The sequence below is a fragment of the Oncorhynchus keta genome, chromosome 21, assembly GCF_023373465.1.
Source record: "Oncorhynchus keta strain PuntledgeMale-10-30-2019 chromosome 21, Oket_V2, whole genome shotgun sequence".
Taxonomy (NCBI): domain Eukaryota; kingdom Metazoa; phylum Chordata; class Actinopteri; order Salmoniformes; family Salmonidae; genus Oncorhynchus; species Oncorhynchus keta.
Window position 1 is genome coordinate 29,759,743 of NC_068441.1, and position 22,421 is coordinate 29,782,163.

Below are 22,421 nucleotides of genomic sequence, written 5' to 3' on the forward strand. Positions count from 1 at the left end.
TTTTGAAATGAATGTATTAGAGGTTAATCACTTCCGGGTCAAATTTGGTGGCGTTGTTTTCATATTTCTGTTATTCGTCATCAGCTCCACGTTATCTGGTAGATTTATCGTGGCATTTCATGTGTTGTACTTTTGGATATCTCACTACCAAACACCCCGATTCGATATTGATTATCAGTTAAAGTAGGCTACAGTTTGTAAACTCAATAACAATCACTGCTGCTAACAAGTTAATAGCTAGCTAAAGTTACCAGCTAGGTAGCTATGTCACCAAGCAGTTGTTGACATAGCTCGCTAGCTACCAAGCTAATCCAATTAGCTAATGTTGGCCAGCTATCAAACATTTAAGGTAGCTAGATTTTTTCAAACGAAGACATGTAAAACACGAGTTTGGTTGTAACGTTAGCTAATTGGCTAAATTAAATTAGCTATGTCACATAGCTAGATAACTACTGTAACAAGTAGGCCTCGCAACGTTGTTAGATATATAGCCAGCTAACTATCTTGAATAATGTGTGTAACAGAACAGCTTATAGCTAACGTTAGGTTATAATGTACTAACTCAACTATAATGGACCTTTGAAATGTCTACAATTTCATTTCAGGTTTTGATTCACTGACACTCCCTACTTTTCAGCTGTTCGGCGGTCCCTGTGTTCCCTCCTAAAGCTTTGGAATGGGCAGTCATTTCCGCAGTTACATCTGGGACCCGGTCCTCATTTTGTCTCAGATTGTGTTGATGCAATGCATCTACTACAGCTTCCTGGGTTTGTGGCTGGCTGTTGTGGACAGTCTTGTACAAACCAACAGATCACTGGACCAGATCTTCAGTTATGAGGTGAGTCTTTGTGAAATGTTTCCTACATTTTCCTAATTTTTTGTCTGTTGAGTTGACAGTAGACTGATTCACAACATGGCTCAATGCTTGCAGGTTCTTGGATTTGCAACAATGCAGGGCAGACTCTCAATGATGGCGTTCATCTTGAACTCACTTACCTGGTAAGTTAATGGGCCGACTTCGAGTGCTGCATGTTCCCTCAACACTTTGGTATGAAGAAGTCTAGTCATATACCATGGATGAAAGGCTGGTTTGTTATGAGGTCAATAATCTTTGATGCTTTATAGTAGATGACAATCTTAACGTTTGGTAAACTTAGCCTAACTACGAGCTATGAATCAAAAACTATCATAACATTTACACACACGTCAGTAGAATGACCAACCTGTTTTGTGGCATGTTGTCTTTCATCGTACATCTGTCTCGCTGTTTCGTCAGTGCCCTGGGCCTGTTGTTCTTTATCCGCCGAGGGAAGCAGTGTCTGGACTTCACTATCACCGTGCACTTCTTCCACATGATAGGCTGTTGGCTCTACAATGCCCACCTCCCGGCGGCCCTGTCCTGGTGGCTGGTCAACGTGGCCTGCATGGCTCTGATGGCGGTGATTGGAGAGTACCTATGCATGCGGACTGAGCTCAGGGCCATCCCAGTCAACAGTGGACCTAAGTCTAACCTTTGACTGCTGACCGCCTGACCTCACCCCACTCTGTGACTCTGGCTCATTCCCTGTGAACTGTTCACTGACAGTATTCTGCCCAGTATGATGTAGGGTATGACATTTGTGCCCAAAGACTTGGTGGGACTGGGATGTCAGCTGCTATAACGCAGTAGTTGGATCTAGAGACAGAGATGCTCCAAGTTGGAACATTGCACACCTCTCAATAGATTCAAGGACTTGGAGATTAACTGAAATGGTGCTGGTTGCTGTATTTATTTGTAAACATATACTACCTGTCTAACAGTGAATGCTAACTTTTTCCTCGACCCACTAAGATATCACTTGCTTTGAGACAGTTCAAAGCAGAGTTTAGTTTGTCCTACAAAGAGCTTAATGGTTTCATGATTTGATTAAATAATGATGATATCACATGATTGTGGCAAAATTATTGTCATGCACATGCTTTCGGTTATGTCCTTTCCAGTTGAGAAAAATAAAAACGATAACAAACTAGTCATACATGTAAACAACAGATCACCACGTTGGAATTATATTTTATTCCTCATTATAGTTTGTGAGCTTGAGGGGTGAAAGGAATCAGCAATGCTCATCCATACGTCAACATTATGAAGTTAACATGACAACGCTATAGGAGCAGCAAGTATCTGATAATCATCGCTTAGCATGATCATAGTGTTGTGTGTGTACAATATGTGATGCTGTGGAGAGCAGATGGCTCCTCTGGGTATGGTCTGTCAGCCACCAGATGTGTTCTGACAAGATGCTGTCACTGTGTGTGTGCCTGACTGTGTGCTCGATGGTGCAGTGACTGCCATCTATGGTCAAATTATACGTAAACCTATTTTAGAAAGCATGCTTAGTACTCCTGGTTCTCTGCTGATTTTCAATGCACTTTCTCTTTCCTTCTCATATCCTATTATTTGTCAAAAATGATTTTCAGACTATGTCTGGACCTTACACATTTTTATATAATTCTGAACTTTGTGTGAGATCACAGAGGTTTTACTTGAATTGCAGTAGAAATCTGGACTATGCAGTGAGATCTTTCTACACCTCACCTGTTAATGTTTTTTCCGCTGGCATTGCTGCTGTGGTTTTTATATAACTAAGGTATTGAACTCTTGATAATAAGTGGGACCATTTGGTGTCTTAAGACCAAATCTTTTTATTTTGGTTTATAGTCACCACAAAGAGTGCTTCTCTTCACATCACATATTTGACTCATACAGTGGGGCAAAAAAAGTATTTAGTCAGCCACCAATTGTGCAAGTTCTCCCACTTAAAAAGATGATAGGCCTGTAATTTTCATCATAGGTACACTTCAACTATGACAGACAATGAGAAAACAAATCCAGAAAATCACATTGTAGGATTTTTTATTAATTAATTTGCAAATTATGGTGGAAAATAAGTATTTGGTCACCTACAAACAAGCAAGACTTCTGGCTCTCACAGACCTGTAACTGGCTCCTCTGTCCTCCACTCGTTACCTGTATTAATGTCACCTGTTTGAACTTATTATCAGTATAAAAGACACCTGTCCACAACCTCAAACAGTCATACTCCAAACTCCACTATGGCCAAGACCAAAGAGCTCTCAAAGGACACCAGAAACAAAATTGTAGACCTGCACCAGGCTGGGAAGACTGAATCTGCAATAGGTAAGCAGCTTGGTTTGAAGAAATCAACTGTGGGAGCAATTATTAGGAAATGGAAGACATACAAGACCACTGATAATCTCCCTCGATCTGGGGCTCCACGCAAGATCTCACCCCGTGGCGTCAAAATGATCACAAGAACGGTGAGCAAAAATCCCAGAACCACATGGGGGGACCTAGTGAATGACCTATTGTGGGTGATAAACTGGACTAGAAATGTCAGCGACGGAGGAGGAGGCAACATAATGAGAGGCTTACACTACCACCACACATAGATGTTAGCCTTCCATGGGGAGTCCTGGGGGCCCTGAGCCCTGCTGCACCCTCTGCCACTCCCCCCACTCCCTCTCTGCATTCTCTGTGGCCAGGTTGGGGAGAACAGATGGTAGCCCACTAACAAGCGGCTGACTGCCAGCTGGGCTGTTCCATACTGGATCCAGTCCTGATTATTAGCACCTTGCCACGAGGACGACTAAAAAAGAAACCATGGTGCAGGGGAGGGACACCATATCAACAATAAGTGTCTCGTGCCTCGAATCTATCCTCTATAACTGTGATAGAGCATATACTGAGTAGGAGCAAGTATCATCTTGATCTAGCAGATCCCTCTGTGGTCATGCAGGTATAAACAGAATAATATGTCATATTTTCAAACTTGATACTTTATTATTTCAAACACATTACTTTGCAATACAATACTTAATACAATACTTAATGTACTCTGTAGTTTGTATCGCTGAAAAACCACATACATTTTGAATTCTTAGTGTTTCCTGATGTAGGCCTATTTTTCCATGCAGTAATTCTTTCAATAATCAGTCATACATAATGATATGCTTAGTGATAATGATATCTCCCTTTAAAAATGTGATATTGTTCATGCTTTCGTTAGCTGCCGATCTCACAGAAAAGGAAAGTAGTTGGTCCCTCAAGTGTTTCCCATACATATTGCTCATGCTTTGTGAATAGCACAACTCTGTTAAAAAAATAAACAAATGTGGACTCTTGCCACCAGGCACACAGATTGGGTGACAGAATGCTACCACAATCAGGAGCACAGACTAGGTGTGGAGGACAACCAGTACAAACATGCTGATAGAGGATATAGGATGTCTCTTGGGAATGTATTTTCAACTGAATATATAACCTAAAATCTAGACACAACCATGCAGAGAGAGATCCATTCATACTATAGGTACTGTTGGGAGGGTACAAAATAAAACAAGAAGACTGTCCTATGTTGGCTGAAGCAGTGTGAATATTTGACATGCTCTCTCTGGGTCAAATCCTCATTTGAGATACATGGATGTGGATGTAGCTTTAGTTTAGGTGTAAATCATGCATTCTTATCAATGAGAGATTTGCACAAAAATCTTAGTACTAAGGCCCCGATTCCAACCCAAGTTAAGTGTGCGTAAATGGAAGGTAATTACCTTTTTATGCGCTTTTCTCTCTATACATATTATGACCTTGAATTTAAGCTTGAGAATAGCATGATATTCACCTGCTATTCGTTTGAGGTGGAATAAATGAAGGTGTGGTGGAGTTGTCTACAGACACATCGTATTTTGACCTTGGTTTAATTCCCCTCATAATTCTGCCATTTTAACTTCCAGGGAAACCATGAATAAGGTCAAGCTAGCCTGACAGTTCCAAGTGGAAAAAGCATGTGCTTTTTTTTTCTCATTTAAATAACAACATTCTCCAAGCACTGTAATTTATATATTGATAAGAGCTATTAATAAGAGCTAGGTAAATGAGTATTCCGTTTGGAGAATTGTAAATAAACATGGCAGTTGTTTTAGATAATATTTTCTTATGATCCCTGGAGACAAATGTGACACCAGGCATATAGAAGCAAACTGAAAATCATATCAACATGACATGTATTGCCGCCCCTTTAACACAGTGAAATAGAAAACAAAAATTGCTGTGTCATTATTCAGAATTGTAATTGTGTGCCCTCATAATTTGCATTGATGAAATGTGTAGGCTTCTGTAGGGCTGAACCTGCCAAGTTGATGTATGCTCTTTAGAATGTTTTGATTATATGCCCAGGCTTTTCTCCGTTTTATTTTACAATTTGTATCACGTCAGTAATACCCACATACATTTATTTTTTCATAATTTCATTCCATTCCGTTCACCTTTCTTTCCTCTGTCATGTCCTTGTAAATTGTTCCTGAGGGTTGCTAGCATTAGTGGATTATATTCGGCTAACGTTATGCAATAAATTGGGACATGTAGCCATTTTGAGTCATTATGGAACTAAGAACACACGACTGGACTGTTGTCATACAGTTCCATGATTAGTGGAAATTAGAGTAGATTTGTAGGATTATTGTTCAACCTCTATTGTACTATTTTTTTCCACCTTCTAATATTTTATGGATTGAACTTGAATATGACAGCTTTCAGTTTGACTCGAACCACTGTATTTTTTATTCATCAGTATATTTTGTGCGTAAAGCTTCTCCAAATCGTAATTAGTTTTTAATTCATATATACTTTCCTACCCCAAAAATGTGCCTAAATAATCTACAAAATCAGATTATTTTTTAAATCTACCAGTTGGTGCTGAAACAGAGACGAATATGCATAGATGGCTTTCTTTCATTAATCCCTATATTCTGACCAAGTTCTCTCTATGTATTCTATTAAGTCTGTCGACTATATTCTAACTATATTTGTCTTTGGACACTGTGTTAAAAACCTCTAAACGAGCTTCAATGCCATACAACACTCCTTCCGTGGCCTCCCAACTGGACTTAAATACTAGTAAAACGAAATGCATGCTCTTCAACCGATCGCTGCCCGTACCGGCCTGCCCGACTAGCATCACTACTCTGTACGGTTCTGACTTAGAATATGTGGACAACTATACATACCTAGGTGTCTGGCTAGACTGTAAAGTCTCCTTCCAGACTCACATTAAGCATCTCCAATCCAAAGTTAAATCTAGAATCGGCTTCCTATTTCGCAACAAAGCCTCCTTCACTCAAGCTGCCAAACATACCCTAGTAAAACTGACTATCCTACCGATCCTTGACTTCGGCGATGTCATTTACAAAATAGCCTCCAACACTCTACTCAGCAAATTGGATGCAGTCTATCACAGTGCCATCCTTTTTGTCACCAAAGCCACATATACTACCCACCACAGCGACCTGTATGCTCTCGTTGGCTGGTCCTCGCTACATATTTGTCGCCAAACTCACTGGCTCTAGGTCATCTACAAGTCTTTGCTAGGTAAAGCTCCGCCTTATCTCAGCTCACTGGTCACCATAGCAACACCCACCTGTAGCACACGCTCCAGCAGGTATATTCCACTGTTCATCCCCAAAGCCAACACCTCCTTTGGCTGCCTTTCCTTACAGTTCTCTGCTGCCAATGACTGGAACGAATTGAAAAAATCACTGAAGTTGGAGACTTATATCTCCCTCACTAACTTTAAGCTTCAGCTGTCAGAGCAGCTTACCAATCGCTGCAGCTGTACATAGCCCATCTTAAATAGCCCATCCAACCAACTACCTACCTCATCCCCATATTTGTTTTTGTTTTTCTGCTCTTTTGCACACCAGTATTTCTAATTGCACATTCTCATCTGCACATATATCACTCCAGTATAAAATGCTAAATTATAATTACTTTGCCACTATGGCCTATTTATTGCCTTACCTCCTTACTTAATTTGCACATACTGTATACAGATTTTTCTATTGTGTTAATGACTGTACGTTTGTTTATCCCATGTGTAACTCCATGTTTTTTTTGTCGCACTGCTTTGCTTTATCTTGGCCAGGTTGCAGTTGTAAATGAGAACTTGTTCTCAACTGGCCTATGGTTAAAATAATGGTGAAATTAAAAAAATTAAGTTACACTGTATTTAAAGGGATGGCTTAAGATAAATGTACTGAAAATACCATTGAATGAAAACTCATCTAGAAAATATGGTGGCCAGCAAGTGGGAGGGTTTTACATTTATTCAGAGTGATCAAGGTAGACACACCTGCAGAGCGCATTACGCGACTCAATAAGGTAAGTCTGAATATACTGAGAAGTGTGTTCAGGATAGGAATAAATTCCTAAATCAGGATTCACCCCTCATTGCCTATTCAGTCAGAGTAGTAACGGAGAAGCTATACAATAACACCACATGTTGCTATAAAACTACAATTTTACTTAGATTTTATATTTATATTTACTCAGTTTGATGTAATATTACAACTGTTGACAAAATCAAATATTGTAATGCATTGAGACATTAGCCCTAAAAATGCAGGGTGGTGCCATAGGATAATCCTATGACTTAAGTCCTATATATTTTAGCTTCTATAATAAAGTGAATAATTGTGGCATTACCTCATCTTTATTTCTACTCAGTAAGCTGTGCGTTTTCTGTAAGGGTGAATGTGCTTGGAAGTGAACTGTGTACAATTGTATATAGTTGTGGATTCAATGATATAAAATGAATTAACAGCCCAAAACTTGGACTTCCATACAAGACACAGGTTCATAAAACAACGCTGAACATTCTCACATAACCAGGGATCATTTTCAGGTACAATAACTAGTTGGCAAGAGAGAAACTAACTAGACTGTTGTCCTTCATCCACAATTACTAACAATTTTTTACAATATTTTCAGTTAAGAGCATTACCTGACTTTAACAGCACCTACTGTCTAACAGGATGACCAAAGAAACGTTTTAACAGAGCAAAAATATAGAAAATACCTTTTTGGTGTCATTATAGCAGCCATGCAACTCCAACCATTTGGGGTTGGTGTGTAGGGGTCAAAAGGTCATTGTTTATAAAGAATTCACCTGATTGTCAACAAAACCGACCAATTGCTTTAAAATTGCTTTTTTTTCATAGGCGTATACTGTAGTAGGTAATTTCATTACAATTGCTTGGGTCTTGGGTATGTATGTTTATCCAGACTCCTAGATATTGATGACATCAACATCTAAGGCTCTGATAACATAACCCTATAATTACTTAGTGCCAAAGACATCTATGGTGACATCTATGGTAACCCAGAGCCATAAGTATCCATTGATCTCTCCATAAACATAAATGGCTCTGTGACATCATAGCCTTCTGATTACCCAGTACTATAGATATCAATGGTGTCTCCATAGAGACATGGCTCTGTGTGCTAACCTAATCTTCAATCCATATCCCCTCTCTACTCACTGATCGTCTCGCTACCCACCCCACCTCGGGGAATGTGAGAGCGCATGGTGGTGGAAGCGAGGAGGAGGAGAGAGGCATCCCTCACCTATGTGGGGGGCCAGATGGGCCCTCCCAGGATCAGCAAGCCCAGGAACAGCAGGGGTAGAGGCGAGCGCAGGCTTGGGGCCGAGCTAGGGCTGCACAGGTCGAAGAGGCTGCCCTGGAAGCGAATCTTCCTGGAGTCTTCTCTTAGCGTCTCCCAGATGGAGCCCACCTCCTCCTGACACCCGGACAGTGCCGTCAGGGCACACGTGTGGAACGTCTCCCAGTGGCTAGGGATGAAAGATCAATCAATGAATCAGTCAAATATATTTTATAAAGCCCTTTTTACATCATAGTTTTCTCAAAGTGCTTTTACAAGAGGGTCTTCCACAAATCCACTACCTGTTTCATATTTGACATGAAAACAATCTATTGGATTGAAGAATGTCATTGATTTGATTTATCTGGCACTTTAATCGCCTCACATGCCAGGCTTCAAAGCTCACCCGTAACAAATATGGCCAAAGGTGTGTTTTACAGGAGTATTTTTGGTTTATTATTGTTTTTTATACTACAGTGAAACTGTAACAGTTTTTATTCTCGCGTTTTGCAAGATCAACCCACCTTTATTTGTTAGTCACAGAAATTAGATTAGAAAAAAGAGCTGATGCTGCACAGGGAACTTCTTTCACCCGGGGAAGGCAAGGCATGCGTAAGCTTTAGACAATATGTTTTACTATGTATAGGAATGCACTCAGTAACAATAAAAAAAAATAGAAGATGGCCTCTGAGTTTTATTACTGCTGCAGCAAAGTCGTACATTCTTCAGTACAGTGTCTCAGTGTTTCAGCACCATTCACTTATGCTATCTTCCTCAGAGGTTGCAGCATCTCTCTCTTCTCTCCACTGTTCTTACGCAAGGTACACACCTTACTGGATTTCGATATTAGATCTTATATGCACAAGCAGAAGGAGACTGCTTAAAAAAACACAGACACTGTTTTATACGTTCTGCCTACAGTCGTAAGAGTAATCAGGTGATCATGAGATCCCGGTGCACTGCAAACACAGATGCAGCTACGTAGAGGATGCTGTACGTTACACACACACACACACACACACACACCCCTCTCCTCTCACCTACACACAGCTTCCACTCCCATCTCGCTGGTCCCATTCTCCTGGTAGTTATCCATGCTCTCCCCCAGCTCCAGAACACAGTCAGAGAAGTCCCTGTAAATATTCTCACACTTCACATCTGCTGCTGAGACTCTTGCCACGGCCAGGAACACTGCAAAACACACACAGAGAGAAAAATACATCCAAATGCATTAAGGAAAGAAAGGCCATTATATTGCCTGTTGTGAAAAAAATAATACTGTATCCATATGGTACATATCCTGCTTGTTCATTTTTACCATAGGTTTTATTGTACAATTCAGGCATTGCTCTTACAGAGGCCAAATATTATGTCATAATAGAATAGCAATAGGCTCTCATCTTTATCTAGATCAGTGGACGCTGTTGAGAGGAGCTGTAGGATGACGGGCTAATTGTAATGGCAGGAATGCAGTTCATTGAATGGAGTCAAACATGTGGTTTCCATATGTTTGATGTATTTGATACCATTCCATTAATTCCATTCCAGCCATTACATTGAGCCCATTCTCTTAGCTCCTCCCACCGTCCTCCACTGATCCAGACCTTTATCCATCTCCCTGTTTGAAGAGAAGAGTGTCTTCTGAAACAAATGGGAGGATGCCAGAAGTAGGTCACCCTCCTTCTTTGTTGTTCTTGGAGTTAAAATGGAGGAAACAGAGACATAACAGCTCTCAGCATCCCTCCCAGGAAGTTTGGCTAATGTTTTTCTTCCAGTCTTTCAAAATGGCTTTTCAATGTAGTTTTAATGACGAGATTGCATGAGAGATATTTGTCCTCCTGTGATTTAGAGATGATTCAAAGGGTGGATGATGCCATCAGCAGATATGTCCGTTGCCAATAGATATAATCAGCATAGGCTACCTGTGAGAATGGTTCATGTCACAATTCTCTTCCATCTACACCTCCTCCCTCCCACCCCCTTATTGATCATTTAGGCTCAAGGGTCAGGTGTCAGGGATAAGTTGTCCAAGGCCACTGTAATAGCCACTGTCTGTTATATAAGCTTGAATGATTGATTTTAAAGCATAGAAAACATTGAAGTATATCAGGGCATGGGTTATATTGTGATTCTGAGAATAGAGCAACTGCCCCCAGATTTGGTTGCTTGCCTGGATCATTTGCAGTGTCCCACTGCACATTCAATCCAATGCCCCCTCCCCAAATACAGTGGCTTGCAAAAGTATTCACCCCCTTGGCATTTTTCCTATTTTGTTGCTTTACAAACTGGAAATAAAATAGATTTGTGGGGGGTTTGTATCATGTGATTTACACAACATGCAAAATATTTTTTAAATTGTGAATCAAACAAGAAATAAGACAAATAACTGAACTTGAGCATGCATAATTATTCACCCCCCCCAAAAAAGTCAATACTTTGTAGAGCCACCTTTTGCAGCAATTACAGCTGCAAGTTTCTTGGGGTATGTCTTTATAAGCTTGGCACATCTAGCCACTGGGATTTTTGCCCATTCTTCAAGGCAAAACTGCTCCAGCTCCTTCAAGTTGGATGGGTTCCGCTGGTGTACAGCAATCTTTAAATCATACCACAGATTCTCAATTGGATTGAGGTCTGGGCTTTGACTAGGCCATTCCAAGACATTTAAACGTTTACCCTTAAACCACTCAAGTGTTGCTTTATCTTTGGTCTCTTTGTTGTCCTCTCTGCCTCTCTCTATTAATGCCCTCATTGCTTGGTCTGTGAGTTTTTTGGTGGGCTGTCCTCTCTTGGCAGGTTTTTTGTTGTGCCATTTTCTTTCCATTTTTTAATAATGGATTTAACGGTGCTCCGTGGGATGTTCAAAGTTTCAGATGTTTTCTATAATCCAACCTTGATCTGTACTTCTCCACAACTTTGGAGAGCTCCTTGGTCTTCATGGTGATGCTTGCTTGGTGTTGCAGACTCTGGGGCCTATCAGAACAGGTGTATATATAATGAGATCATGTAACATTTAGATTGCACACAGGTGAACATTATTTAACTAATTATGTGACTTCTGAATGTAATTGGTTGCACCAGATCTTATTTAGGGGCTTCATAGCAAAGGGGGTGAATACATATGCACACACCACTTTTTTAAATAAGTAATTTTTTACATTTCACTTAACCAATTTGGACTATTTTGTGTATGTCCATTAAATGAAATCAATATAAAAATCTATTTAAAATACAGGTTGTAATCGAACAAAATAGGAATAAATGCCAAGGGGGATGAATACTTTTGCAAGGCACTATATAATAATAATAATAATGATATTTAAAAAGATATATTAGCTGTAATACTACTGGCCACCTAGCAATTTTATGACGTTGGCTTTAGCAAGTCTAGATAGGGTCCCAATCTCCCAACCTCATAAACAGCATACCACCACCCTGCAACCCACTGCTGGCTTGCTACTGAAGCTAAGCAGGATTGGTCTTGGATGGGAGACCAGATGCTGCTGGAAGTGGTGTTAGAGGGCCAGTAGAGGGCACTATTTCCTATGATATATATATAAAAAGATCCCAATGCCCCAGGGCAGTGATTGGGGACATTGCCCTGTGTAGGGTGCTGCCTTCTGGATGGGACATTAAACAGGTGTCCTGACTCTCTGTGGTAACTAAAATATCCAATGGCATTTATTGCAAGAGTAGGGGTTTTAACCCTGGTGTCCTGGCTAAATTCCCAATCTGGCCCTCATACCATCATGGCCACCTAATCATCCCCAGCTTCCAATTGGATCATTCTGCTCCCCTGTAACTATTCTGAGGGTTGTTCCTGTAGATGATAAAACTTACCTGGTAAAATAAGGACAACATTAAATAGCTGCCATACCTGCTGGCAAGGTTGTTAGACTTCAGAAAAGCAAGCAATTACTGAATACAACTCATATTCCTTTCAATCATTTATCCAGTTTTTACCAGAGAAGCATATTTAGTTTCTTTAAAAAAAGAACCACCAGTCAGGAGGATACAGCTCAAGAGGTAAACTTAAATATGCAGAAACATTTACATATATATTCTTTGTACATAGAATTAAGCATAATGATTAAAAATGTTTCAGGTGTTTGAAAAATGCACAATTCTCCAACTTCAGGATGGGGCCTAGTCCCCCTCCAGACCACCCTCCAACCCACCCCCCAGACCACCCTCCAGTCCACCCTCCAGCCATACTCAGTACTTTGTGACCCCAAACCAGCACAACATTGCAAGTCTATTTCTTGTAAAATATCATTCAAGCACTCCAAAATCTAACTGCACACACCTGAGTGACAATGCATTATTGATAAGCACTTATAATATGAAAAAGGCTTGGCACTATCAAATAGTAGACTACAACTCTATTCTCACTCTGCATGCAACATCTACATTTAGCCTACACCCTTAATTAATAAAATATTACGTTTCATCCAATATATTATAAAAACAGAGCCAATACAGTGGTGTCGAAAAATAAATAAATTGAATATGACTAATTATTATTCTACAAATAAATATGTATCTAGAACGATTATTGAACCCGTCTTACCTAATGTAATACATGCACAAAATATTAGAATCTTCGCTGACGTAAATCCCATTCCCATATCAAACTCAGCGGAGGGTGCCTCTCGCCATCTGTGGGATCCAACAAAGTCGCTCATAAATTGAGAAAAAAAATCAAAGCGAAGTAAGATGAATCGATCAAGATAAATGACTTATGACGTCCTATCTGGTTACCAGGAGGCGATTGACATTTGCAGTATCAGTTGCAGTTTATTCTCGATCCAAAACATGATAACGGTGACGTTACTTAACCTGCCCCTCGCGTGCGTGCTTCGTCTCAGAGCGCTTCTCTCACCTCATCAACGCTCTTCGCCAGAGATACGTTTCGTGCCATCCCATGTCTCTCATTTGCTGACAAACAAATAGCCCATTGGTACATATGGACACTCTCCTCTGTCGGATCCCTAGTCCATCTGACAGTCATCTTTGATTTCTCTGAGAATAATATTGAGCAAAATCAAAAGACCAAATAAAGTGCTTATTTCAGAGCGTCATAAATTGAGGCATGAAATCAAAACAAATGTCTGTCACATGCTCCAAATACACCACTTTACCATGAAATGCTTACTTAAGAGCCCTTTCCCAACAATGCAGATTGAAAATGACAATTATACAAAATAAAAAGGAAATAGAAACACAATAAAATAACAAGGATATATACAGTACAAGGAGTACCGGTACTGAGTCAATGTGCTAGGCAATCAGGATAGATAATAAACAGAGTAGCTGCAGTGTGTGAAAGAGTGTGTGTGTGTGCATATGTAGTTTGTGTGTGTTGGAGTGTCAGCGCAGTATGTGTGAAAAAATATATAATTCATAATTCAACCAGTTACATTTATTGTAGTATGGTTTGGGAAAAAATGAAACCGGACTCTGAAAGCAAGTACCTTTTCAAATGCATTTGTATCATTCACATTTAACAATGTAACCTGGTAGCTGATGGCCTTTTCTTTTGAAATTCTCTTCGCTGAGCCTTTCAAAGCATCTTTATGATATTCCAAAGTATGACACTGAAAAACCTGGTCCACATTAAGGAAAACTTTCCCTTGGAGGAACTTGGGAGACCCTTTTGGTCACTATCTCAATTCCTGACCGTGCAGACAGGGAGTCAGCCACTAAGGCACAGAATAAAATAGAACTAAAAGCTCAATATCGTAATACTTCAGGAATTTAAGTATTTAAATACATTTGTAAAAGTAAAAAAAAGAAAAAAGATTGATTGAAATACTTGGTGTAGCATTATTGCTTTCTTTGGCAGGTCTAAAACTCCAAGTCTTCCCCATGTCTTTCATGGAGCTGGCATGGTGATTCAATTACTCAGTCTTTAGTCTCATATCAGTCCGTTAGTGTTTCAACCACACAGTGATAAAAAACAAGTTCCTTTATTAAACTAAATGTGGGCCAAATATGCACAATTATGACCATGTCCAACTAGAGTGGTGTCTAAATGGGACACATTTGTGACACCAGTGTCTTCAGTCCAAGAACCCTTGACATTGAGACATTTTGTGTATGCCTATGTATCAGCGGCGAAAAGCTCTTGGATAACTAACTAGGTCCACCCAGAGGTTGAGCAGAGGTTGATGGTGTTGACGGTTGTGATGTCATGGGCCTTGAACATGGGCCTGGTGGACATTGATATGAAGACGGCCACATCATGGAATGGTTTACTGATCTACTCCCACCGCTCTCTTGGTGCGTTTCCTTGGGGAGGCTTTAGGGGATGCCGATGCCTTGCCTGTAAGAGAGAGCGAGAGTAAGAGAGAGTGAGAGAGAAAGAGGGATGGTCAGTACAGCCATTTGAATTGATATTCATCTTTGTACAGACAAGTTAAAAACAAAGGAGGCCTTTTCAAGTACACTTCCAAAAAAGTGGTTGTTATAAGCAGAGTTTGAATTTGTCTTCCTGCACTCAGGAAGAAAAGCTATGACAAGAGTATTAAAGCTCATGACAAAGCTCAACTTACTCATGATGTTGAGGGTCTCTTGGGGAATCCAGCTTATGTCAACACCGTTCATCCCACCAGTGCCCGTCTCCACCTTCACAGGGAACCTCTTCCTCTGCACAACATAGATGAAAGGTCATCACTTCATTCACCCTGGTGCTCATTTTTAATGTAACATTCAACACCTTATGTAAAGATGTGGAGATATTTTAAACTATGACCATTTAGATTCATGAAACTCGTACCGTCCTAGACTCCAGCACCTGGTACATGCCAAAGACCGCCAAGACAACCAATCCAGTCAGGAAGATATACATGAATATTCTGGAGGAGAAACAAAGGAAAACATGTCATACTATAAAAATGAGTTAAAATATTTAAACAAATGTACCTAAAACATAAATTAAAATAACCAAATACTGGCATAAAAATAGAATTGATGTATGCGGCAGGGTAGCCTGGGGCGGCAGGGTAGCCTAGTGGTTAGAGCGTTGGACTAGTAACCGGAAGGTTGCGAGTTCAAACCCCCGAGCTGACAAGGTACAAATCTGTCGTTCTGCCCCTGAACAGGCAGTTAACCCACTGTTGCCAGGCCGTCATTGAAAATAAGAATGTGTTCTTAACTGACTTGCCTGGTTAAATAAAGGTAAAATAAAAAAAATGCTAAGAAATGCTTACGTCTCTCCATCCAATCCCTCCTCCAGCTCAACGATAGTGACGGTCTGGTTGTAAATGGCCGTCTGGAAACCGTTGCCCTGCAGGACAGTCAAAACACAAGATCAGCGCCTCAGGACATACATTCCAATGAACTTCTGAACCTGGTCAGGGTGATGTCTGAACACCTGGTCAACCACCCATATGTGCTGGGCATACTGAAGATGCAAAACATTACAATAATAAAAACAATCAATAAATCTAGTCTCACCTCACTGTCCTGGTAGTTGAGTAGGATAACCAGGCCGAAGGGACGACCAGCCATAGGCTGAGCAGGGATGAAGGAGTACTCAAAGGAGGCCTGCTTCTGGGGCTGGACCACAGTGCTCAGGGGCAAGGCTGTGAACTAGATACCAACATAATCTTAGTCTACTTTTCTGATCAACAATGGCAGAAAGTTCCCAATACTACATTTTACAGGGCATTCCATGTATATTTGGTAAATACAACACACTGTTTTTGAACTAACTGTCATCTATCATAGGTAATACATATGTTATCAGGTTTGTAAAGGCTTTATAATAAGTTAATATTATAGTAATAGTTAGTTAATAAATTGGAAGTAAACAGATTACAAACCCCATTATAATGTATGAAGTGTTACAGAATCATGTGTGTTTTCATGGGGACTTTCTATTCCTCAGATAAGGCATGCAGGCGTCATGCATCCGAGAGACCAGACTCACGTTCTGGATGTAGAACTGGAAGTCCTGAGGGTAACGGAAGGAGGCCTCCAGGGAATGGACAGTGAAATCCTGGCTTCCCTTGTTGGTGAAACCCACCAGGAACTTCACAATCTCATTGGCTGGGAACTCTGGATAGAGGGCACAAAGATATACAAATTAAACCATTGATGTGAATGAATAATTAAATTCAACGCTGTCTTGCATATTAGCCTTTAAATTTACAATGAATGACTGAGTGTAAAATTATATGAAAGTCTTCATCAAGGAAGAGAAGGCCAACCTTCCCCAGTCACAAAGACAATGGTGGTGTCAGCATCAGGGTGAGAGGTTACATCTCCAACTGCAGCATCTTCATCTATGTCATCTTCTGTTTCCTGAGAGATTTAAAAAATATCAAATCAAATAGCAATATGTCAAATGACTGTCTGGATCATTTGGCAGGGACAATAGAAGCCGCTTTCATCCCAGTTCGACCAACGACACATACTGAGCCTGGGACCTGATCTTCTTCCACCAGCACCTCATCCTCTTCCTCCTCCTCATCCTCATCGACTGTTGAATCCGGGAAAATGTCCTCCGCAGACTCAGAGTCTGCAGATACTCGGCCTGTCCAAACAGAGAAGAAGCCATTAGCAATGTGTGCATTTTAACACATACACATTGCAGAAATTGCTATTATAACTGATAAGTGTGACTTCAACTCGCCACCTGTTAAAAAGGCCAGGTCTCTTAACCTAACGTTACCCCTAGTTTGTCCATCTTCACAAAAAATACACATAGGATACAATGGATCAAATAAATGTAAACTAGTGACACTACTAAATAGATACAAGTGATAATGAAAAGCGATTAATTAGTTAATTGTGCTCGTTCACAAAGAATGTGTAGCCTAAAGGCTAAAACTAGGTCCTGTTATGCTTCATGATTGGTAGGCCTAATTAATCGAAAATGCTGTATAACCTTTGTATAACAAATTGCAAAGTCAATCATTTAGTAATAGGCCTGCCCTATATTGTATCAATTTCAACACTATGTAACAGGCAAGATACAACGTAAAAGTAAGCGCCTCACACGGGTGTTACAATGCATCAACAGAGTACTAACGCAACGATGATCCTGGGACACGTCACCATAGAGAAAAGGGGAACTCAGTGTAGATTACCGTTCTCCTAGCAGCAGTATATTATGCTGGCAAGCATGACCGCAGATCTTTTACTTGTATTTTTCAAAATAATAGCCCCCCTGCAAAGATATGCTAAACTTTGTTAATATCATTTTTTTAGCGCTCTAGTGCAGAATACTAGTTGTGTATAGAAACAAATATTGCCTACCAGACATATTTTGTCTTGAAAAATGTGTCATTTTTGTTTCTCCATTTAAGGTTCTTATTGTCTTTCACCACAAAACTACATCTATGGAAATGTGCATTTGCATAAGCATGCGATGTCTCAACAAGCCTATATTGAGAAAGCTTCCCAAAGTGTTATGTTCCTGCTATAATTTTATGTTAAATGCATTTGTTTAATTAATCAAATATGGATATTGAGCACGAAGCTTTAAGACAATGCAGTCTTCAAACGTTAAATATCACTGAATGAAAAACTGCGTTATGCCACGTCAATGTTAACTTTGTTAACGTTTCATTATTGCAATGAACTCTGGACCGTTGGGGTGACGAATACAAATTCAAAAGGATAAAATGACTTACCGAAGGATATCAGCCCACATGGGAAAGCCACGAGAAAAAGTACAAGTATTTTTGATCCGAAATTGAACATTTTGCTGCGGTCAAGTTCGTAGCTTGCTACATACACACCAGCACTCAGGAAAAGGAAGACAAGTTAGAGAAGACGTGGGATAAGAGTTTTAAGACACGCCCATACTATGCACGCATAGGTATTGTCAAACTGTTTAGGAGAAATTGATTGACTCAACAACAACAAAACACATGTCATTCTTCCATCCATCATCGGTAATTAAATTAATTTATGTTGGGGGTCTCAGTATAGTTTACCATTGTAGATCATTTTAGGCCTACGCTGTCTAAATATTTATAATGGGTTTAAAAAAAAATCTTTGCAGACACTATAATTTTCTCTTTTTTTTTTAGCACAGTAGCAAACACATTAGTACATTTCCCAAAACGTACAAACCAAAAATTTGTCCTAATCTTTCAGTCAAAAATAAAGCGGTGCTGCATCCCTTGGTATAAAACTCACACAAAATATTCTCTCTCTTTTGCGCATTACCAAAATGTGGCTCAGCATGAGTTGTTTTCATAGGAAGGATTGTGGTTTTCTGCAGATTGCCCTGCTGATGCACAAAAGAAATGACAAGCTAACATCCTGCAGCAAACTCCCAGAAAGAACCCTAGATGAATCTGCATCACTAAAACCAACACCTTAAAATACAAATGTAATAGTTTAGTACAGAATTACGCTTCAATATAATAATAATACATCTTGGATCAATCTTTTAGAGAGTCACAGGGAGGGATTCAATTATTTATTTTGAATTTTTCTCAAGCGAGTCTGAATTTATCAGGTTTATAAACTCGCAATCATGGCAGATAGCTGTAACAGCAGCACTCAAACAACAGGTAAGTCTGATCTATTTTAACTCACAATATTATTTTGATTTTTTAAAACCTTTATTTAACTAGGCAAGACAGTTAAGAACAAATTCTTATTTTCAATGACGGCCTAGAAACAGTGGATATTGTGGTGTCCTTTTTAAAAGCTTTGTTTGAAGTTAGACAATATTTTATTCTCATCAAGAGGTCAAAAAGGTCGAATTTACATGCCATAAAAAAAAATGCAGCTCAAAACTCTTCAGGTTCAAAGATTGGTGTCAGCGTAATAAATTAAAAAAAGTATTACACAGTGTAATCCAAATTAACCCACACACTGTTGTAGGCTCCCAAAAGACATGTGGGAGGATATACAACAGTGTGTTGGTTCATTTAGTTTACTTTGAACTATTTACACATGACAAGCCATCAAATCTTGAAAGAAAGATGAATACCCACACACTATTCCATGCAGCTGCCGTTTTATTGTGCAAAATCTAGACCCGAAAGTCTTTGTCAGACATGCCATAAAGTCTTGTCAGCCGAATGCAAAGAAAACAACGTATACTAACGGTTATACCCCTGTTCTGTTTCTTGTTGTTGTTCTCCCCATAGTTTTTGGTATTTTCTGCGGGTCTTTTGAGCTGTGGATCCTACTGTCAGTTGTCAGCACAATGTTGGTCTTTTCAGTGTGCTGGAATATTCTTTGCTGTATCGAAACACATTGTACAGGTAAGACTGAAGTCAATGGTTAACACAACCTCTGATTGAAAAGAAAATACTGACAGAGAACACTCTTTTGTTGTTACAGATAAAGGAAATACATTTCTGCCCCGCTTCAGAAGGAGGTGTGTATCTAATTGCAGTTTTTCTCAATTGCCTACAAGCAATTTTTTGATGTGCTCAAATCCATTTACAGATCTTCTGATCATATTCTTGGTTTTGTACCTGACTTGCATATCTTAAACCCACCTTTTGCAAAACTTTAAATACATATGTCATCAGTGAATACGAAATTCACTGTTATGTGCTTTGTTCACAGAATATTAACACAACGTTTTTGTCAGAAGAGAAATGTGTGCAATTGTGTTCTGTTTCCAGCAATCAGTAAACTATTAATCACCCCATCAGTGTCATAGCCATTTACAATAAAGGGAAAGATCTAGGCAATAGGGACAATATCATTTTTATACTTTTTACAAAATTGCAGACATGCAGAGATGTAGAGAGTTACTTTCAGTAACTTTTGCTTAATCTTAAATCATAATCTTCAACAATTTTACATTCCATTATAGATAATTACTTTGGTATATATTCAGGGCTATACATTCATATCAATTGTGTTCCTCCATTGTATTCACCTTTCCTTATTTCTACTGTGGATTTTGTTTCTGTGCGCCAAAGGAAAGTCTCCAAAACTACAAACAAATCAGCCTATGTATTGACTACATAGAATTAGATTGTGATGATACCGATGAATGAATCTGGCTAAAGTGTTGGCTGGCTGGCTCACTTACTCACTCACTAGCTCACTCTCATAGCAGGCAGGGGCAAAACATCCATCCTTTCTGGGGGGTATAAATCTGGTCTGGAAAGATGGGGAGGCCAAATAATCCACGTGTGGGCGCTTGTTCTCCGGTACAATGTTGGCTAGCAGCATGCCTCTTTCCACTGTTTTATGCCTCACTACAGCTGATGTGCATCTAACAGTCGAAACTCTGCTACAAAAAAAGAAAAAAAGGGAAAGTAACTGAACGACTACCGACCAGTAGCACTCACCTCCTCCCTCCCCAACATACTTGACCCTCTCCAATTCGCCTACCTCCCTGACAGCTTCATGGACAATGCAATCGTCAATGTACTGCACACTGCCCTCACCTACCTGGACAAAAAAAATGCATAAGATGCTGTTCATCGACTACATCTCGGCCTTCAATACCATAGTGCCCTATAAGCTCATTAGAAAGCTCACAGCAATCAGTCTGAACTCCTCCCTATTGAACTGGTCCTTGACTTCCTGAACGGGCACCCCCAGTGAAGGTGGAGGTAAGCAACATTACCTCCTCAACAGTGATTCTCAACACGGGTGCCCCACAAGGGTGCGTTCTCAGTTCCCTCCTGTATTTCCCTGTATACCCACGAGTGTGTGGCATCACACAGTTCCAACTCTATCATCAAGTTCCATGACGACAACAGTAGTAGGCTTGATTACCAACAACGACGAGACAGCATACAGGGAGGAGGTAGGCACTCTAATGGTGTGGTGCCAGGTAAGCAACCTCTCCCTCAGCGTTAGCTAAGGAGCTGATTGTGGTCTTCAGGAGGAACCAGGCTGGGGCACGCCCCCATCCTCATCAACAGGGCCGCCATGGAGACGATCAATAACTTCTATTACCTCGGCGTACACATCTCAGAGAAGCTTAAATGGTCTAACCACATGGACACGTGGTGAAGAAGGCATGACAGCGGCTCTGTTTTGCCTGTCCTTGAGAACCCTCACAGTGTTCTACAGGAGAACCATTGAGAGCATAATGTCGGGCTGCATCATAGCCTGATACGGTAACTCCACCTCTGCGGACCGCAAGACTCTTCAGATGGTGATAGGTGCAGCCGAACGCACCATTGGGTACACACTGCCTGCCTTACAGGACACCTACAACGCCAGGTGTTGCAGGATGGCCGATTCTAAGGGACGCCAGCCACCCAAGCCATGGCCTGTTCTCCCCGCTTCTATCACTCAGACACGGAGAGTACAGGAGCATCATGGTAAAAACTGGAAGACTGGCCAATAGTTTCTACCCTCAGACCATCAGGCTGCTGAATAGCCACCACTAGTCAGCTACCTGCTCCCCCTCTCCTCCCTGCTACTCCCACTATGGACACCCCGCAAGGGAATTTTACTCTGCCCCCACACCGACGACATTCATCACTTTTGCAGTTATTAATATCTACAGTTTGGCAAAAAAGTATTTAATCAGCCACCAATTGTGCAAGTTCTCCTACTTAGGTACACTTCAACTATGACAGACAAAATGAGAAAAAAAATCAAGAAAATCACATTGTAGGATTTTTAATGAACTAATTTGCAAATTATGGTGCAAAATAAGTATTTGGTCACCTACAAACAAGCAAGATTTCTGGCTCTCACAGACCTGTAACTTCTTCTTTAAGAGGCTCCTCTGTCCTCCACTCGTTACCTGTATTAACTGGTTATCAGTATAAAAGACATCTGTCCTCAACCTCAAACAGTCACACTCCAAACCCCACTATAGCCAAGACCAAAGAGCTGTCAAAGGACACCAGAAACAAAATTGTAGACCTGCACCAGGCTGGGAAGACTGAATCTGCAATAGGTAAGCAGCTTGGTTTGAAGAAATCAACTGTGGGAGCAATTATTAGGAAATGGAAGACATACAAGACCACTGATA

General features: G+C 40.3%; 3 protein-coding genes across 7 annotated transcripts; 1 reads left to right on the top strand and 2 right to left on the bottom strand.

Annotated features, from left to right (window-relative positions):
• LOC118400427 (protein SYS1 homolog) lies at positions 1–1,925 on the top strand. 3 transcript variants are annotated; one of them, XM_035797288.2, is made up of 4 exons: positions 1–98; positions 638–838; positions 932–999; positions 1,277–1,925. In XM_035797288.2, the coding sequence occupies exons 2-4, from the start codon at positions 677–679 to the stop codon at positions 1,515–1,517; spliced, it is 471 nt and encodes a 156-aa protein (XP_035653181.1). In that variant the 5' UTR covers positions 1–98; positions 638–676; the 3' UTR covers positions 1,518–1,925. The 3 variants fall into 3 exon arrangements, with proteins under 3 accessions (XP_035653181.1, XP_035653180.1, XP_035653179.1); XM_035797287.2 differs by having other exon boundaries at positions 19–349; XM_035797286.2 differs by having other exon boundaries at positions 19–183.
• A 1,891-nt stretch (positions 1,926–3,816) lies between these two features.
• Positions 3,817–13,755, bottom strand: LOC118400429 (neuritin-like). 3 transcript variants are annotated; one of them, XM_035797290.2, is made up of 4 exons: positions 13,253–13,755; positions 13,062–13,150; positions 9,535–9,685; positions 3,817–8,684 (listed from the first exon to the last, which is right to left on the bottom strand). In XM_035797290.2, exons 2-4 carry the CDS (start codon positions 13,117–13,119, stop codon positions 8,459–8,461), a joined length of 435 nt encoding a protein of 144 aa, XP_035653183.1. In that variant the 5' UTR covers positions 13,120–13,150; positions 13,253–13,755; the 3' UTR covers positions 3,817–8,458. The 3 variants fall into 3 exon arrangements, with proteins under 3 accessions (XP_035653183.1, XP_035653182.1, XP_035653184.1); XM_035797289.2 differs by having other exon boundaries at positions 13,062–13,755; XM_035797291.2 differs by lacking the exons at positions 13,062–13,150; positions 13,253–13,755 and adding an exon at positions 9,813–9,893.
• A 143-nt stretch (positions 13,756–13,898) lies between these two features.
• Positions 13,899–18,282, bottom strand: LOC118400430 (translocon-associated protein subunit alpha). The gene is made up of 9 exons (XM_035797292.2): positions 18,133–18,282; positions 16,912–17,030; positions 16,705–16,798; positions 16,425–16,552; positions 15,950–16,084; positions 15,703–15,779; positions 15,270–15,348; positions 15,046–15,139; positions 13,899–14,816 (listed from the first exon to the last, which is right to left on the bottom strand). The coding sequence occupies exons 1-9, from the start codon at positions 18,200–18,202 to the stop codon at positions 14,746–14,748; spliced, it is 867 nt and encodes a 288-aa protein (XP_035653185.1). The 5' UTR covers positions 18,203–18,282; the 3' UTR covers positions 13,899–14,745.
• Between the last annotated feature and the right edge of the window lie 4,139 nt (positions 18,283–22,421).

Coding starts and splice junctions, on each gene's coding strand:
- LOC118400430 (XM_035797292.2), bottom strand. CDS start 18,202: ATGTTCAATTTCGGATCAAAAATACTTGTACTTTTTCTCGTGGCTTTC. Junction 16,799..16,911: donor AAGATCAGGTCCCAGGCTCA/GTATGTGTCGTT, acceptor TAAATCTCTCAG/GAAACAGAAGATGACATAGA. Junction 15,780..15,949: donor TCAACTACCAGGACAGTGAG/GTGAGACTAGAT, acceptor ACTGTCCTGCAG/GGCAACGGTTTCCAGACGGC.
- LOC118400429 (XM_035797289.2), bottom strand. CDS start 13,176: ATGAGCGACTTTGTTGGATCCCACAGATGGCGAGAGGCACCCTCCGCT. Junction 9,686..13,061: donor TTGTGCATGTATTACATTAG/GTAAGACGGGTT, acceptor TGTGTTTTGCAG/TGTTCCTGGCCGTGGCAAGA. Junction 8,685..9,534: donor GGAGTGGAAGCTGTGTGTAG/GTGAGAGGAGAG, acceptor TTTCATCCCTAG/CCACTGGGAGACGTTCCACA.
- LOC118400427 (XM_035797288.2), top strand. CDS start 677: ATGGGCAGTCATTTCCGCAGTTACATCTGGGACCCGGTCCTCATTTTG. Junction 839..931: donor ACCAGATCTTCAGTTATGAG/GTGAGTCTTTGT, acceptor CAATGCTTGCAG/GTTCTTGGATTTGCAACAAT. Junction 1,000..1,276: donor ATCTTGAACTCACTTACCTG/GTAAGTTAATGG, acceptor CTGTTTCGTCAG/TGCCCTGGGCCTGTTGTTCT.